The sequence below is a fragment of the Heterodontus francisci genome, chromosome 16, assembly GCF_036365525.1.
Source record: "Heterodontus francisci isolate sHetFra1 chromosome 16, sHetFra1.hap1, whole genome shotgun sequence".
Taxonomy (NCBI): domain Eukaryota; kingdom Metazoa; phylum Chordata; class Chondrichthyes; order Heterodontiformes; family Heterodontidae; genus Heterodontus; species Heterodontus francisci.
Window position 1 is genome coordinate 95004116 of NC_090386.1, and position 18530 is coordinate 95022645.

Below are 18530 nucleotides of genomic sequence, written 5' to 3' on the forward strand. Positions count from 1 at the left end.
AATCTGAAAGGACAAACCAGCAAAAAACAGAACCGTTTCTTGAGTGAACCGACCAGGACATGGTGGGTGCATGGTTTCTGTGTTCCCCTTCATTAATCCAGAATAAAATCTCTTTACACAATTAGAGTACCTATAATTATGGACACAGAGGATTATTTGAAGCATATTAGCACATCCATTGCTAAAGCTCACTACAGTTAAATGCAACTGCGTTTTTGCCTTCAGCTTCGAACGGAGTAGCATTAGTAGCTGGCAGAGGGCATTCACCCTGTGACTCAGAAAGTAGCACTCTCACTTGTGAGTTACAAGGTTCCTGGTTCAAGTCCCACTCTAGGGCTAGTGCATAAAAATCAAGGCTGACTCTCCAGTGCAGTACTGAGGGGATGCTGCACTGTTGGAGGTGCTGCTTTTCAGGTTATCATCTGCTTACTCAGCTGACTGTAAAAGATCCCATGGTGCCATTTTGAAGAAAGTAGTGGAGTTCTCCACAGGGTGCTGGGCAATATCTATTCCTTAATTAGCATCACAAAGAAAAAGATCATCTGGTCCTTATCACATTGCTACTTGTGGGATCTTGCTGTGTGCATACTGGCTGCCCTGTTTCCTACATTACAATAGTGACTGCACTTCCAAAAGTACTACATTGGCTGTAAAATGCTTTGAAACATCCAGTGATTGTGAAAGACACTATATAAATGCAAGTTTTTCTTTCTTTAAACCATTCAATCAGATCATAGCAGTTCTGAACTCCATGTGATATCAGGAAAGGGCTGAAGGAACTGGATACTGTGAAGGCTATGGGTCCTGACAACAACCTGGCAATAGTACTGAAGACTAGTGCTCCAGAACTAGCCACACCCCTAGCCAAACTGTTCCAGTACAACTACAACAGTAGCATCTACCAGCAATGTGGAAAATTGCCAAGGTATCTCCTGTACACAAAAAGCAGGATAAATCCAATCCAGCCAATTACAGCCCCATCATTCTACTCTCGATCATCAGCAAAGTGATGGAAGATGTCATAGACAGTGCTATCAATCAGCACTTGCTTAGCAATAACCTGCTCAGTTTGGGTTCCGTCAGGGTCACTCAGCACCTGACCTCATTATAGCCTTGGTCCAAACATGGACAAAACAGTGGAACTCAAGAGGTGAGGTGAGAGTGACTGCCCTTGACATCAAGGCAGCATTTGACTGAGTATGGCATCAAGGAGCCCTAGCAACACTGGAGTCAATGGGAATCAGGGGGGAAATGCTTCGCTGGTTGGAGTCATACCTAGCGCAAAGGAAGATGGTCGTGGTTGTTGGAGGTCAATCATCTGAGCACCAGGACATCACTGCAGAGTTCCTCAGGGTAGTGTCCTAGGCCCAACTATTTTCAGCTGCTTCATCAATGACCTTCCTTCAATCATAAGGTCAGAAGTGGGGATGTTCGCTGATGATTGTATGATGTTCAGCACCATTCACAAATCCTCAGATACTGAGGCAGTCTGTGTCCATATGCAGCAAGACCTAGACAACACTCAGGCTTGGGCTGATAATTGGCAAGTAACATTTACCCCACACAAGTGCCAGGCAATGACCATCTTCAATTAGAGAGAATCTAACCATCTCCCCTTGACATTCAATGGCATTACCATCGCTGAATCCCCCACTATCAACATCCCAGGGGTTACCATTGGCCAGAAACTGAATTGGAGCAGCCATATAAATACCGTGGCAACAAGAGGAGATCAGAGGCTAGGAATTCTGCAGTGAGTAACTCACCTCCTCTCTCTCCAATGCCTGTCCACCATCTACAAGGCACAAGTCAGGAGTGTGATGGAATACTCTCCACTTGCCTGAATGAGTGTGGCTCCAACAACACTCAGGAAAATCGACACCATCCAGGACAAAGCAGCCCACTTGATTGGCACCCCATCTACCACCTTCAACGCATAGTGGCAGCAGTGTGTACCATCTACAAGATGCACTGCAGCAACTCACCAAGACTCCTTCGACAGCACCTTCCAAACCTGCGACCTCTACCACCTAGAAGGTTAAGGGAAGTAGACGCATGGGAACACCACCACCTGCAAGTTCCCCTCCAAGTCACACACCATCCAGACTTGGAACTATATCGCCGTTCCTTCACTGTCACTGGATGAAAATCCTGGAACTCCCTTCCTAACAGCACTGTGGATGTACCCGCACCAGATGGACTGCAGCAGTTCTAGAAGGCAGCTCACCACTTCTAAGAGCAATTAGAGATGGGCAACAAATGCTGGTCTAGCCAGTGACGCCACAACCCTTGGAAGAATAAAAAAAATCTGCACCTCAGTTCTGTTTACTCAGTTTTACTGCATGTGCCTCAATACCCTTACCCAACAAAATTCTATCTCTCAGTATTGAAAGCTTCAATTGCCCTCCAGCATCCACAGCCATTTGTGGCCGAGAGGTCCAGATTTCCACTACCCTCTGTGTGAAAAAGTGCTTCCAGATTTTATTCCTGCACACCCTAGCTCTAAATTCCCCCACCAGAGGAAATATTGTCTCTGTACTTACCCTATCAAATATGTTTTATCATTTTAAAGTCAACGGACTACAAGCCAAATTTATGCAATTAACCTGTCCTCATAATTTTACCCTTTCAATCCCAATATCATGCTAGTGAATCTGCATTGCATCCCCTCCAGGGCCAATATATCCTGCCTGATGTTCTGGTGCCTACAATTGAACTCAATACTCTAGGGCCTTCCCCAAGAATTCTTAATCCAGTTCAGCACTTCTAAAGAGAAAAGCAATATTATAACACCCAGGAGTTTCCTAAGAGCTGGTCCCACTCTGCTGCCATCGCTTTGCCAGAATTATGGTGGAAATAGTACTGGAGCAGGAGCAGCTCGGAAGAAATTCCCAATTAATGTTCGGGGGTGTATCCGCTCATTGGAGTTAATCTGATAAGGGGGTCTGGTTGTACATCAGGAAAAATAGCCTGCCTTCCTTTTACTGACCTTCCGCATTTGCCTATATTCCCTGGAGTTGATAAGAATGAGAGCTGATTTATTTGAAACATATAATTCTTAAGGGGATTGCCAGGGTAGATACTGCGAAAATGTTTTCCCTGACTGGGGAATCTAGAACATGGGGTCACAGTATCAGAATAAGGGGTCGGCCATTTAGGACTGAGCTGAGGAGAAATTTCTTCACTCAAAGGGTTGAGAGACTTTGGAATTCTCTACCCCAGAGAGCAGTGGATGCTGTATTGTTGACTATATTCAAGACTGATATCAATAGATTTTTGAGGAATTTACTAAGGAAATTCAGGGATATGGGGACAGGTTACAATGGTCAGTCTGGATTACTGTGATCAAACTGGAATACTATGGTCAGTCTGGATTATTCTGGTCAATCTGGATTATTCTGGTCAGTCTGGATTACTGTGGTCAAACTGGAATACTGTGGTCAGTCTGGATTATTCTGGTCAGTCTGGATTATTCTGGTCAGTCTGGATTACTGTGGTCAAACTGGAATACTGTGGTCAGTCTGGATTATTCTGGTCAGTCTGGATTACTGTGGTCAAACTGGAATACTGTGGTCAGTCTGGATTATTCTGGTCAGTCTGGATTACTGTGGTCAAACTGGAATACTGTGGTCAGTCTGGATTATTCTGGTCAATCTGGATTATTCTGGTCAGTCTGGATTACTGTGGTCAAACTGGAATACTGTGGTCAGTCTGGATTATTCTGGTCAGTCTGGATTATTCTGGTCAGTCTGGATTACTGTGGTCAAACTGGAATACTGTGGTCAGTCTGGATTATTCTGGTCAGTCTGGATTACTGTGGTCAAACTGGAATACTGTGGTCAGTCTGGATTATTCTGGTCAGTCTGGATTACTGTGGTCAAACTGGAATACTGTGGTCAGTCTGGATTATTCTGGTCAGTCTGGATTACTGTGGTCAAACTGGAATACTGTGGTCAGTCTGGATTATTCTGGTCAGTCTGGATTACTGTGGTCAAACTGGAATACTGTGGTCAGTCTGGATTATTCTGGTCAGTCTGGATTACTGTGGTCAAACTGGAATACTGTGGTCAGTCTGGATTATTCTGGTCAGTCTGTATTATTCTGGTCAGTCTGGATTATTCTGGTCAGTCTGGATTATTCTGGTCAGTCTGGATTACTGTGATCAAACTGGAATACTGTGGTCAGTCTGGATTATTCTGGTCAGTCTGGATTATTCTGGTCAGTCTGGATTACTGTGGTCAGTCTGGATTATTCTGGTCAGTCTGGATTATTCTGGTCAGTCTGGATTACTGTGATCAAACTGGAATACTGTGGTCAGTCTGGATTATTCTGGTCAGTCTGGATTATTCTGGTCAGTCTGGATTACTGTGATCAAACTGGAATACTGTGGTCAGTCTGGATTATTCTGGTCAGTCTGGATTATTCTGGTCAGTCTGGATTACTGTGATCAAACTGGAATACTGTGGTCAATCTGGATTATTCTGGTCAGTCTGGATTATTCTGGTCAGTCTGGATTACTGTGATCAAACCGGAATACTGTGGTCAGTCTGGATTATTCTGGTCAGTCTGGATTACTGTGGTCAAACTGGAATACTGTGGTCAGTCTGGATTATTCTGGTCAGTCTGGATTACTGTGATCAAACTGGAATACTGTGGTCAGTCTGGATTAGAATTAGAATTAGAATTAGAATATTACAGCGCAGTACAGGCCCTTCGGCCCTCGATGTTGCGCCGATCATCTGACCGACACTATTCCATTTACATCCATATGTCTATCCAATGACCACTTAAATGCCCTTAAATTTGGCGAGTCTACTACTGTTGCAGGCAGGGCGTTCCACGCCCCTACTACTCTCTGCGTAAAGAAACTACCTCTGACATCTGTCCTATATCTTTCACCCCTCAACTTAAAGCTATGTCCCCTCGTGTTTGCCATCCTCATCCAAGGAAAAAGACTCTCACTATCCAACCTATCTAACCCTCTGATTATCTTGTATGTCTCTATTAAGTCACCTCTCCTCCTCCTTCTCTCTAACGAAAACAACCCCAAGTCCCTCAGCTTTTCCTCGTAAGACCTTCCTTCCATACCAGGCAACATCCTAGTAAATCTCCTCTGCACCCTTTCCAAAGCTTCCACATCCTTCCTATAATGCGGTGACCAGAACTGCACGCAATACTCAAGGTGCGGCCTCACCAGAGTTTTGGACAGCTGCATCATGACCTCGTGGCTCCGAAACTCGATCCCCCTACTAATAAAAGCTAACACACCATATGCCTTCTTAACAGCCCTATTAACCTGGGTAGCAACTTTCAGGGATTTATGTACCTGGATACCAAGATCTCTCTGCTCATCTACACTACCAAGAATCTTCCCATTAGCCCAGTACTCTGCATTGCTGTTACTCCTTCCAAAGTGAATCACCTCACACTTCTCCGCATTAAACTCCATTTGCCATCTCTCAGCCCAGCTCTGCAGCCTATCTATGTCCCTCTGTACCCTACAACACCCTTCGACACTATCCACAACTCCACCGACCTTCGTGTCATCCGCAAATTTACTAACCCACCCTTCTACACCCTCTTCCAGGTCATTTATAAAAATGACAAACAGCAGTGGCCCCAAAACAGAACCTTGCGGTACACCACTAGTAACTAAACTCCAGGATGAACATTTGCCATCAACCACCACCCTCTGTCTTCTTTCAGCTAGCCAATTTCTGATCCAAAGCTCTAAATCACCTTCAACCCCATACTTCCGTATTTTCTGCAATAGCCTACCGTGGGGAACCTTATCAAACGCCTTACTGAAATCCATATACACCACATCCATGGCTTTACCCTCATCCACCTGTTTGGTCACCTTCTCGAAAAACTCAATAAGGTTTGTGAGGCACGACCTACCTTTCACAAAACCGTGCTGACTATCGCAAATGAACTTATTCTTTTCAAGATGATTATAAATCCTGTCTCTTATAACCTTTTCCAACATTTTACCCACAACCGAAGTAAGGCTCACAGGTCTATAATTACCAGGGCTGTCTCTACTCCCCTTCTTGAACAAGGGGACAACATTTGCTATCCTCCAGTCCTCCGGCACTACTCCTGTCGACAATGACGACATAAAGATCAACAACAACGGCTCTGCAATCTCCTCCCTGGCTTCCCAGAGAATCCTAGGATAAATCCCATCTGGCCCAGGGGACTTATCTATTTTCACTCTTTCCAAAATTGCTAACACCTCCTCCTTGTGAATCTCAATCCCATCTAGCCTAGTAGGCTGTATCTCAGTAATCTCCTCGGCAACATTTTCTTTTTCTACTGTAAATACTGACGAAAAATATTCATTTAACGCTTCCCCTATCTCCTCTGATTCCGCACACAACTTCCCACTACTATCCTTGATTGGCCCTGTTTTTCTTTGATCCTATCCGCCAATGACTTCTCGTGTCCTCTCCTTGCTCTTCTTAGCCCTCCCTTTAGATCCTTCCTGGCTAGCTTGTAACTCTCAAGCGCCCTAACTGAGCCTTCACGTCTCATCCTAACATAAGCCGCCCTCTTCCTCTTGACAAGCGCTTCAACTTCTTGAGTAAACCACGGCTCCCTCGCTCGACAACTTCCTCCCTGCCTGACAGGTACATACTTATCAAGGACACGCATTAGCTGCTCCTTGAATAAGCTCCACATTTCGTTTGTGCCCATCCCCTGCAGTTTCCTTCCCCATCCTACACATCCTAAATCTTGCCTAATCGCGTCATAATTTCCTTTCCCCCAGCTATAATTCTTGCCCTGCGGTATATACCTGTCCCTGCCCATCGCTAAGGTAAACCTAACCGAATAGTGATCACTATCGCCAAAGTGCTCACCTACATCTAAATCGAACACCTGGCCGGGTTCATTACCCAGTACCAAATCCAATATGGCATCGCCCCTGGTTGGCCTGTCCACATACTGTGTCAGAAAACCCTCCTGCACACACTGGACAAAAACAGACCCATCTAAAGTACTCGAACTATAGTATTTCCAGTCAATATTTGGAAAGTTAAAGTCCCCCGTAACCACTACCCTGTTACTCTCGCTCCTGTCGAGAATCATCTTCGCTATCCTTTCCTCTACATCTCTGGAACTATTCGGAGGTCTATAGAAAACTCCCAACAGGGTGACCTCTCCTCTCCTGTTTCTAACCTCGGCCCATACTACCTCAGTAGACGAGTCCTCAAACGTCCTTTCTGCCGCTGTAATACTTTCCTTGATTAACAATGCCACACCCCCCCCTCTTTTACCCTCTTCTCTGTTCTTACTGAAACATCTAAATCCCGGAACCTGCAACATCCATTCCTGCCCCTGCTCTACCCATGTCTCTGAAATGGCCACCACATCAGGATCCCAGGTACCAACCCATGCTTCAAGCTCACCCACCTTATTCCGGATGCTCCTGGCGTTGAAGTAGACACACTTTAAACCAAGTTCTTGCTTGCCAGTGCCCTCTTGCGTCCCTGTAACCTTATCCCCTACCTCACTACTCTCAACAGCCTGTACACTGGAACTACAATTTAGGTTCCCATTCCCCTGCTGATTTAGTTTAAACCCCCCCGAAGAGCACTAACAAATCTCCCCCCCAGGATATTGGTACCCCTCTGGTTCAGGTGAAGACCATCCTGTTTGTAGAGGTCCCACCTACCCCAGAAAGAGCCCCAATTATCCAGGAAACCAAAACCCTCCCTCCTACACCATCCCTGCAGCCACATGTTCAACTCCTCTCTCTCCCTATTCCTCTCTTCACTAGCACGTGGCACAGGCAACAACCCAGAGATAACAACTCTGGTTGTTCTCGCTCTAAGCTTCCACCCTAGCTCCCTGAATTTCTGCCTTAAATCCCCATCTCTCTTCCTACCTATGTCGTTGGTGCCTATGTGGACCACGACTTGGGGGTGCTCCCCCTTAAGGATCCCAAAAACACGATCGGAGACATCACGTACCCTGGCACCTGGGAGGCAACACACCAACCGTGAGTCTCTCTCGTTCCCACAGAACCTCCTATCTGTTCCCCTAACTATGGAGTCCCCAATGACTAATGCTCTGCTCCTCTTCCCCTTTCCCTTCTGAGCAGCAGGGACAGACTCTGTGCCAGAGACCTGTACCCCATTGCTTACCCCTGGTAAGTCGTCCCCCCCAACAGTATCCAAAACGGTATACCTGTTGTTGAGGGAAACGGCCACAGGGGATCCATGCACTGCCTGCTGGTTCCCTTTCCTTCCCCTGACAGTAACCCTTCTACCTACTTCTTTTACCTGAGGTGTGACTGCCTCCCTATAACTCCTGTCAATAATCCCCTCCGCCTCCCGAATGATCCGAAGTTCATCCAGCTCCAGCTCCAGTTCCCTAACGCGGTCTGCGAGGAGCTGGAGTTGGGTGCACTTCCCGCAGATGCAGTCAGCAGGGACACTCTTGGCGACCCCTACCTCCCACATTCTGCAGGAGGAACATACAACTGCCTTTACCTCCATTCCCACTATTCTAGATTCCCAATAAATCTACTGAAAAACCAAACGAAAAAAAAAGTCAAAACTTGTTCGCTTAGCAATCCGACGGACTGAACTTTTTAAATAAAAAGCTTACCTTATCAACACACCAGAGTCCTTTTTTTTTGGTTAGAGGAGGAGGGTGGGTGGGAGACACCACACGTGTAGTGTCTCGGGTACTGCCACTGCCCAAATAAATAGTTTTCCCTTACCCAGCAGTCCCCTGGTCCTCCGAAACAAAAGGGGGTTAACTTGTAACTTACTGAAATTGACCGCTCAGCTGAAAGTCCGCTCCGCACCTCGTTCTGTCAAAGCTGCTCCTGATCAAACTGGAATACTGTGGTCAGTCTGGATTATTCTGGTCAGTCTGGATTATTCTGGTCAGTCTGGATTACTGTGATCAAACTGGAATATTGTGGTCAGTCTGGATTATTCTGGTCAGTCTGGATTATTCTGGTCAGTCTGGATTACTGTGATCAAACTGGAATACTGTGGTCAGTCTGGATTATTCTGGTCAGTCTGGATTATTCTGGTCAGTCTGGATTACTGTGATCAAACTGGAATACTGTGGTCAGTCTGGATTATTCTGGTCAGTCTGGATTATTCTGGTCAGTCTGGATTACTGTGATCAAACTGGAATACTGTGGTCAGTCTGGATTATTCTGGTCAGTCTGGATTACTGTGATCAAACTGGAATACTGTGGTCAGTCTGGATTATTCTGGTCAGTCTGGATTACTGTGATCAAACTGGAATACTGTGGTCAGTCTGGATTATTCTGGTCAGTCTGGATTACTGTGATCAAACTGGAATACTGTGGTCAGTCTGGATTATTCTGGTCAGTCTGGATTATTCTGGTCAGTCTGGATTATTCTGGTCAATCTGGATTATTCTGGTCAGTCTGGATTATTCTGGTCAGTCTGGATTATTCTGGTCAGTCTGGATTACTGTGATCAAACTGGAATACTGTGGTCAGTCTGGATTATTCTGGTCAGTCTGGATTACTGTGATCAAACTGGAATACTGTGGTCAGTCTGGATTATTCTGGTCAGTCTGGATTATTCTGGTCAGTCTGGATTATTCTGGTCAGTCTGGATTACTGTGGTCAGTCTGGATTATTCTGGTCAGTCTGTATTATTCTGGTCATTCTGGATTATTCTGGTCATTCTGGATTATTCTGGTCAGTCTGGATTACTGTGATCAAACTGGAATACTGTGGTCAGTCTGGATTATTCTGGTCAGTCTGGATTATTCTGGTCAGTCTGGATTATTCTGGTCAGTCTGGATTACTGTGGTCAGTCTGGATTATTCTGGTCAGTCTGGATTATTCTGGTCAGTCTGGATTACTGTGATCAAACTGGAATACTGTGGTCAGTCTGGATTATTCTGGTCAGTCTGGATTATTCTGGTCAGTCTGGATTACTGTGATCAAACTGGAATACTGTGGTCAGTCTGGATTATTCTGGTCAGTCTGGATTATTCTGGTCAGTCTGGATTACTGTGATCAAACTGGAATACTGTGGTCAATCTGGATTATTCTGGTCAGTCTGGATTATTCTGGTCAGTCTGGATTATTCTGGTCAGTCTGGATTACTGTGATCAAACCGGAATACTGTGGTCAGTCTGGATTATTCTGGTCAGTCTGGATTACTGTGATCAAACTGGAATACTGTGGTCAGTCTGGATTATTCTGGTCAGTCTGGATTATTCTGGTCAGTCTGGATTACTATGGTCGATCTGGATTATTCTGGTCAGTCTGGATTATTCTGGTCAGTCTGGATTATCCTGGTCAATCCAGATTATTCTGGTCAATCTGGATTATTCTGGTCAGTCTGGATTATTCTGGTCAGTCTGGATTACTATGGTCGATCTGGATTATTCTGGTCATTCTGGATTATTCTGGTCAGTCTGGATTACTATGGTCGATCTGGATTATTCTGGTCAGTCTGGATTATTCTGGTCAGTCTGGATTATCCTGGTCAATCCGGATTATTCTGGTCAATCTGGATTATTCTGGTCAGTCTGGATTATTCTGGTCAGTCTGGATTACTATGGTCAGTCTGGATTATCCTGGTCAATCCGGATTATTCTGGTCAATCTGGATTATTCTGGTCAGTCTGGATTATCCTGGTCAGTCCGGATTATTCTGGTCAATCTGGATTACTATGGTCAGTCTGGATTATCCTGGTCAATCCGGATTATTCTGGTCAATCTGGATTATTCTGGTCAGTCTGGATTATTCTGGTCAGTCTGGATTATTCTGGTCAATCTGGATTACTATGGTCAGTCTGGATTATCCTGGTCAATCTGGATTATTCTGGTCAATCTGGATTATTCTGGTCAGTCTGGATTATTCTGGTCAGTCTGGATTACTGTGATCAAACTGGAATACTGTGGTCAATCTGGATTATTCTGGTCAATCTGGATTATTCTGGTCAGTCTGGATTATCCTGGTCAATCCGGATTATTCTGGTCAATCTGGATTATTCTGGTCAGTCTGGATTATTCTGGTCAATCTGGATTACTGTGATCAAACTGGAATACTGTGGTCAATCTGGATTATTCTGGTCAGTCTGGATTATTCTGGTCTGTCTGGATTACTGTGGTCAATCTGGATTATTCTGGTCAGTCTGGATTATTCTGGTCAGTCTGGATTATTCTGGTCAATCTGGATTACTATGGTCAGTCTGGATTATCCTGGTCAATCCGGATTATTCTGGTCAATCTGGATTATTCTGGTCAGTCTGGATTATTCTGGTCAGTCTGGATTACTGTGATCAAACTGGAATACTGTGGTCAGTCTGGATTATTCTGGTCAGTCTGGATTATTCTGGTCAATCTGGATTATTCTGGTCAGTCTGGATTACTGTGGTCAGTCTGGATTATCCTGGTCAGTCTGGTTATTCTGGTCAGTCTGGATAATTCTGGTCAATCTGGATTATTCTGGTCAGTCTGGATTACTCTGGTCAGTCTGGATTATCCTGGTCAGTCTGGTTATTCTGGTCAGTCTGGATAATTCTGGTCAATCTGGATTACTATGGTCAGTCTGTATTATTCTGGTCAGTCTGGATTATTCTGGTCAGTCTGGATTACTGTGATCAAACTGGAATACTGTGGTCAATCTGGATTATTCTGGTCAGTCTGGATTATTCTGGTCAGTCTGGATTACTGTGATCAAACTGGAATACTGTGGTCAATCTGGATTATTCTGGTCAGTCTGGATTATTCTGGTCAGTCTGGATTACTATGGTCAGTCTGGATTACTGTGATCAAACTGGAATACTGTGGTCAGTCTGGATTATTCTGGTCAGTCTGGATTACTGTGATCAAACTGGAATACTGTGGTCAGTCTGGATTATTCTGGTCAGTCTGGATTATTCTGGTCAATCTGGATTATTCTGGTCAGTCTGGATTACTGTGATCAAACTGGAATACTGTGGTCAATCTGGATTATTCTGGTCAGTCTGGATTATTCTGGTCAATCTGGATTACTGTGATCAAACTGGATTACTGTGGTCAATCTGGATTATTCTGGTCAATCTGGATTATTCTGGTCAGTCTGGATTACTGTGATCAAACTGGAATACTGTGGTCAATCTGGATTATTCTGGTCAGTCTGGATTACTGTGATCAAACTAGAATACTGTGGTCAATCTGGATTATTCTGGTCAGTCTGGATTATTCTGGTCAGTCTGGATTACTGTGATCAAACTGGAATACTGTGGTCAGTCTGGATTATTCTGGTCAGTCTGGATTATTCTGGTCAATCTGGATTATTCTGGTCAGTCTGGATTATTCTGGTCAATCTGGATTATTCTGGTCAGTCTGGATTACTATGGTCAGTCTGGATTATTCTGGTCAATCTGGATTATTCTGGTCAGTCTGGATTACTGTGGTCAGTCTGGATTACTCTGGTCAGTCTGGATTATCCTGGTCAGTCTGGTTATTCTGGTCAGTCTGGATAATTCTGGTCAATCTGGATTACTATGGTCAGTCTGGATTATTCTGGATAATCTGGATTATTCTGGTCAGTCTGGATTACTATGGTCAGTCTGGATTATTCTGGTCAGTCTGGATTATTCTGGTCAGTCTGGATTATTCTGGTCAATCTGGATTATTCTGGTCAGTCTGGATTACTGTGATCAAACTGGAATACTGTGGTCAGTCTGGATTATTCTGGTCAGTCTGGATTATTCTGGTCAATCTGGATTATTCTGGTCAGTCTGGATTACTGTGATCAAACTGGAATACTGTGGTCAGTCTGGATTATTCTGGTCAGTCTGGATTATTCTGGTCAATCTGGATTACTATGGTCAGTCTGGATTATTCTGGTCAGTCTGGATTATCCTGGTCAATCCGGATTATTCTGGTCAATCTGGATTATTCTGGTCAGTCTGGATTACTGTGGTCAGTCTGGTTTATTCTGGTCAGTCTGGATTATTCTGGTCAGTCTGTATTACTGTGGTCAGTCTGGATTATTCTGGTCAGTCTGGATTATTCTGGTCAGTCTGGATTACTGTGGTCAATCTGAATAGTGCTGGAAGGTGAAGTTGATGTAGATGATCAGCCATGATCTTGCTGAATGGTGGAGTAAGCTCGAAGGGCCAAATGGCCTACTCCAGCTCCTATTTCTTCTGTTCTTATTTCCAGCTGTTTTCTGATCTTAAATCCGGATTTCTCACACTTGTAATTTTCCTTGTTGTTTTGTTCTGCCTGTTCATTGACCTGTTCCTTTCTCTGTCAAACAGCGGTGGTTAAGAAGGAAGATAAGATCTTCAGAGATTGTGCGGATGCCTTGGAGTCTGGAGCCAACGTAAGTGGGATCTACACGATCCATGTTGAGAACATGACAGACCCTCGCAAGGTAAACAAGCAGTTCTGTAATCCTTAAACATTCCCAGCTTTCACTCCTATATAAATCTTACCCCTACATTGTTTTAATGGTCATAAATGCATGGGCCACAGGGTTGCCAACTCTCCAGGATTGCCCAGAAATCTCCAGAAATTAAAGACACTTCTCTAGGACACAGTTGTGAGTAAATCAGGGGAAACATCATCGGAGCAATAAAATAATTGTATTTTTTCAAACTTTCATTTAGCACTTCTGTCTATTCGTTATAAAAATATCAGATAGGGGAAAAAAATGGCTGTTTGATCGTCAACAATCATTCAATGGATATTGAAGAGACTGTTTGCTTTCCAATTGGGCACAAGATGGCAGGGCATCACCAGGATGGACATCTCAGGCGACCAATAGCCAGAGTGCAGGGGAGGGGCAGTTGGAGGCAGGAGGTCATGTGATGACACCTCTAGGATTACATCCAACCAGAGCTGGCAACCCTAGTGGGCCAGTGTAGAGACTGAAACCTGGAAGTGGGGGTGGGTTGGAATAGGCGAGGGATCCATTCCCACCGGATTACCTCCCAGCTAATGAAGATGGAGTTTGCCCCCTGACACTTGCAGAAGGAAGGAAAGGTCCCATAACCTGCCCTTGGCCTTCGAGCTCTGGCTTACTGGCTGGGCCTCTCCACTAGTCTGTTTTTCAGTTCTGGTTTTCCTTGTTTTTGTTGAAGAACTCGGTTACTGGAACACTCAACATTTGGTCAGATGTTGCAACAACTCCTGATAATATTACAATGATATGGGTCAGCCTCTCCTCACTGTGCCTGGTGGATTTGCTGAGCTCCACATTGACTCTGTGTATTTGAAATGTGACCATTTTGGGGTCAAACGCAGGATACTCATTCATTTTTTTCAGAGACTTGACCGTGTTCCCTAGAATTGCAAAATGTTTGCAGCTATTCTTCTTTTCAAATCTAAAGGGACTGTAAATCCATATGTTAATAAAAACACAATACAGGACTAACATCAGGGTGCAGTAGCATTGTGGTTATGTTACTCAATCAGTAACCAAGCGGCCTGGACCAATGATCTCAGCGATGAATTCAAATCTCACCACAGCAGCTGGGGAGCTTATTTTCAATTAATTAAATAACTAGAGTAGTTTGGTTATGTACAGAATGAATAAATCTGGAATAAAATAAATCTGCCCTTCTGGGTGACCATAAAATTACCAGGTTGTCATAAAAACCCATCTGATTCCCTTCAGAGAAGGAAATCTGCCCTCCTTACCCAGTCTGGCCCACATGTGACTCCAGACCAACGTCCATGTTGTTGACTCTTAACTGCGCTCTGAAATGGCCCAGCAAACCACGGAATTACATTCAAGAAGGCGGTTTACCACCACTATCTCAAGGGTAATAAATGCTGGCCTTGCCACAGACGCCCACATCTTGTGAATGAATTTTTAAAAAAGGTTGATCGGAAATGGCTTTTTAAGTTTTGGCTCATGGACAAAATAGAGGAGAGAAATTGAACTTTCTGTGTTTCCTTCGAACAAGAGTAAAGCACACTGTTACTCTGTAAGATTGACAGTAAAACATTCTACCAATACTACTTCCTGTACTAATTATTTTACTTTATGTCTGCCTGGAAGGAGAGAACATTGGCAACAATAAATGCAAGAAGCTGATGTGTTTGCGATTTGCTCATTGTTAATTGAACACCAGACAGTCCCCTGATGGGAGCAAGCACCTTGCAGCAAAGTCCCAGACACTCCCATCACCATCCCCGGGTATGTCTTGTCCCATTGGCAGGACAGACCCACCAGAGGTGGTGGCACAGTGGTATACAGTAGGGAGGGAGTTGCCCTGGGAGTCCTCAACATCGACTCCGGACCCCATGAAGTCTCATGGCATCAGGTCAAACATGGGCAAGGTAACCTCCGACTGATTACCACCTACCGCCCTCCCTTAGATGATGACTCAGTACTCCTCCATGTTGAACACCACTTGGAGGAAGCACTGAGGGTGGCAAGGGCACAAAATGTACTCTGGGTGGCGGTCTTCAATATCCATCACCAAGAGTGGCTCGGTAGCACCACTACTGACCGAGCTGGCCGAGTCCTAAAGGACATAGCTGCTAGACTGGGTCTGCGGCAGGTGGTGGGGGAACCAACAAGAGGGAAAAACATACTTGACCTCGTCCTCACCAATCTGCCTGCCGCAGATGCTTCTGTCCATGACTGTATTGGAAGGAGTGACCACCGCACAGTCCTTGTGGCGACGAAGTCCCGCCTTCACATTGAGGATACCGTCCATTGTGTTGTGTGGCACTATCACCGTGCTAAATGGGGTAGATTTGGAACAGATCTAGCAAGGCAAAACTGGGCATCCATGAGGCGCTGTGGGCCATCAGCAGCAGCAGAGTTGTACTCAACCACAACCTGTAACCTCATGGCCCGGCATATCTCCCACTCTACCATTACCATCAAGCCAGGAGACCAACCCTGGTTCAATGAAGAGTGCAGGAGGGCAAGCCAGGAGCAGCACCAGGCATACCTCAAAATGAGGTGTCAACCTGGTGAAGCGACAACCCAGGACTATCTGCATGCCAAACTGCGTAAACAGCATGCGATAGACAGAGCTAAGCGATCCCATAACCAACGGATCAGATCTAAGCTCTACAGTCCTCCCACATCCAGCCGTGAATGGTGGTGGACAATTAAACAACTAACTGGAGGAGGTGGCTCCACAAATATCCCCATCCTCAATGATGGGGGAGCCCAGCACATCAGTGCGAAAGATAAGGCTGAAGCATTTGCAACAATCTTCAGCCAGAAGTGCCGAGTGGATGATCCATCTCGGCCTCCTCCTGAAGTCCCCAGCATCACAGATGCCAGACTTCAGCCAATTCGATTCACGCCGTGTGATATCAAGGAACGACTGAAGGCACTGGATACTGCAAAAGCTATGGGTCTGACAATATTCCGGCAATAGTACTGAAGACCTGTGCTCCAGAACTTGCTGCGCCCCTGCCAAGCTGTTCCAGTACAGCTACAACACTGGCATCTACCCGGCAATGTGGAAAATTGCCCAGGTATGTCCTGTACACAAAATTCAGGACAAGTCCAACCCAGCCAATTACCGCCCCATCAGCCTACTCTGAATCATCAGTAAGGTGATGGAAGGTGTCATCAACAGAAGAGCTGAACTCAAGAGGTGAGGTGAGAGTGACTGCCCTTGACATCAAGGCTGCATTTGACCGAGTATGGCATCAAGGAGCCCTAGCAAAACGGAGGTCAATGGGAATCAGGGGGAAAACTCTCCACTGGTTGGAGTCATACCTAGCGCAAAGGAAGATGGTTGTGGTTGTTGGAGGTCAATCATCTGAGCTCCAGGACATCACTGCAGGAGTTCCTCAGGGTAGTGTCCTAGGCACAACCATCTTCAGCTGCTTCATCAATGACCTTCCTTCAATCATAAGGTCAGAAGTGGGATGTTCGCTGATGATTGCACAATGTTCAGCACCATTCGTGACTCCTCAGATACTGAAGCAGTCCATGTAGAAATGCAGCAAGACCTGGACAATATCCAGGCTTGGGCTGATAAGTGGCAAGTAACATTCGCGCCACACAAGTGCCAGGCAATGACCATCTCCAACAAGAGAGAATCTAACCATCTCCCCTTGACATTCAACGGCATTACCATCGCTGAATCCCCCACTATCAACATCCTAGGGGCTACCATTGACCAGAAACTGAACTGGAGTAGCCATATAAATACTGTGGCTACAAGAGCAGGTCAGAGGCTGGGAATCCTGCGGCGAGTAACTCACCTCCTGACTCCCCAAAGCCTGTCCACCATCTACAAGGCACAAGTCAGGAGTGTGATGGAATACTCTCCACTTGCAACTCCAACAACACTCAAGAAGCTCAACACCATCCAGGACAAAGCAGCCCGCTTGATTGGCACACCATCTACAAACATTCACTCCCTCCACCACCGACGCACAGTGGTAGCAGTTTGTACCATTTACAAGATGCACTGCAGCAACGCACCAAGGCTCCTTAGAGAGCACCTTCCAAACCCGCGACCTCTACCAACGAGAAGGACAAGGGCAGCAGATGCATGGGAACATCACCACCTGCAAGTTCCCATCCAAGTCACACACCATCCTGACTTGGAACTATATCACCGTTCCTTCACTGTCGCTGGGTCAAAATCCTGGAACTCCCTTCCTAACAGCACTGTGGGTGTACCTACCCCACATGGATTGCAGCGGTTCAAGAAGGCAGCTCACCATCACCTTCTCAAGGGCAATTAGGGATGGGCAATAAATGCTGGCATAGCCAGTGACACCCACATCCCATGAATGAATAAAAGCAAATTACTCAATGAGGTCCCCTCTTACATTGTTTAGTTATATCATAATGGAGGAATGTGCCAGAATGTCTGTAATAAAAGCAGCCATTGTGTTGCCACACCAAGTTGAGTGTTTATTGGTCATAACAGTAGACAGCTTTACAAGACCTCCATTTTGATAGCAGGTATTCCAATCCCATTGTGCTTGGTGTCATCGTGACTCCAGTCAGTAATTGTGTTGCCTCCTTTCCTCTGCAGGTTTACTGTGACATGGAGACCAGTGGCGGGGGCTGGACTGTGATACAGAGGAGAGTTAACGGCAGCACTGACTTCCAGAGAAATTGGAGGGAATATAAAATGGTGAGTAAAAGGAAAAAAAGAAAGAACTTGCATTTCTATAGTGCCTGTCACAACCTCAGGGAGTCCCAAAGCCCTTTACAGCAATGAAATATTTTTGTGAAGTGCCGTTACCCCTGTGATGTTGGGAACACAACAGCTAATTCCCACACAGTAAAATCCCAATCAGATGAATTTAAAGATAACTTTTTTTTGATGTTGATGGAGGTATAAATATTGGCCCAGGATACAGAGGTGATCTTCCCTTGCTCTTCTTCAAAATAGTGCCATAGATCTTTTGAATCCACCTAGGAGAGCAGGCCTTAGTTTCAAGATGGTATCTCCAACAGTGCAGCACTTCCTCAGTGCCATGTAGCAACCACTCTCCCCCGAGCCCTGAATCAGAGCAACCAGTCTATTGCTATTCACTCTGTCAGAACCTTTCAACTTCAGTACCTTTGAATCTCTATTAAA

The 18530-nt window shown here is 45.3% G+C and overlaps 1 protein-coding gene across 1 annotated transcript in view; it reads left to right on the forward strand.

Moving 5' to 3' along the window:
- Nucleotides 1-18530, forward strand: part of angpt4 (angiopoietin 4) — a 183147-nt gene that overhangs the window by 142605 nt on the left and 22012 nt on the right. Inside the window, exons 5-6 of the mRNA XM_068048649.1 lie at nucleotides 13266-13381; nucleotides 17979-18080. Coding sequence (XP_067904750.1) covers nucleotides 13266-13381; nucleotides 17979-18080 — 218 coding nt within the window. The remainder of the gene's footprint in view (nucleotides 1-13265; nucleotides 13382-17978; nucleotides 18081-18530) is intronic.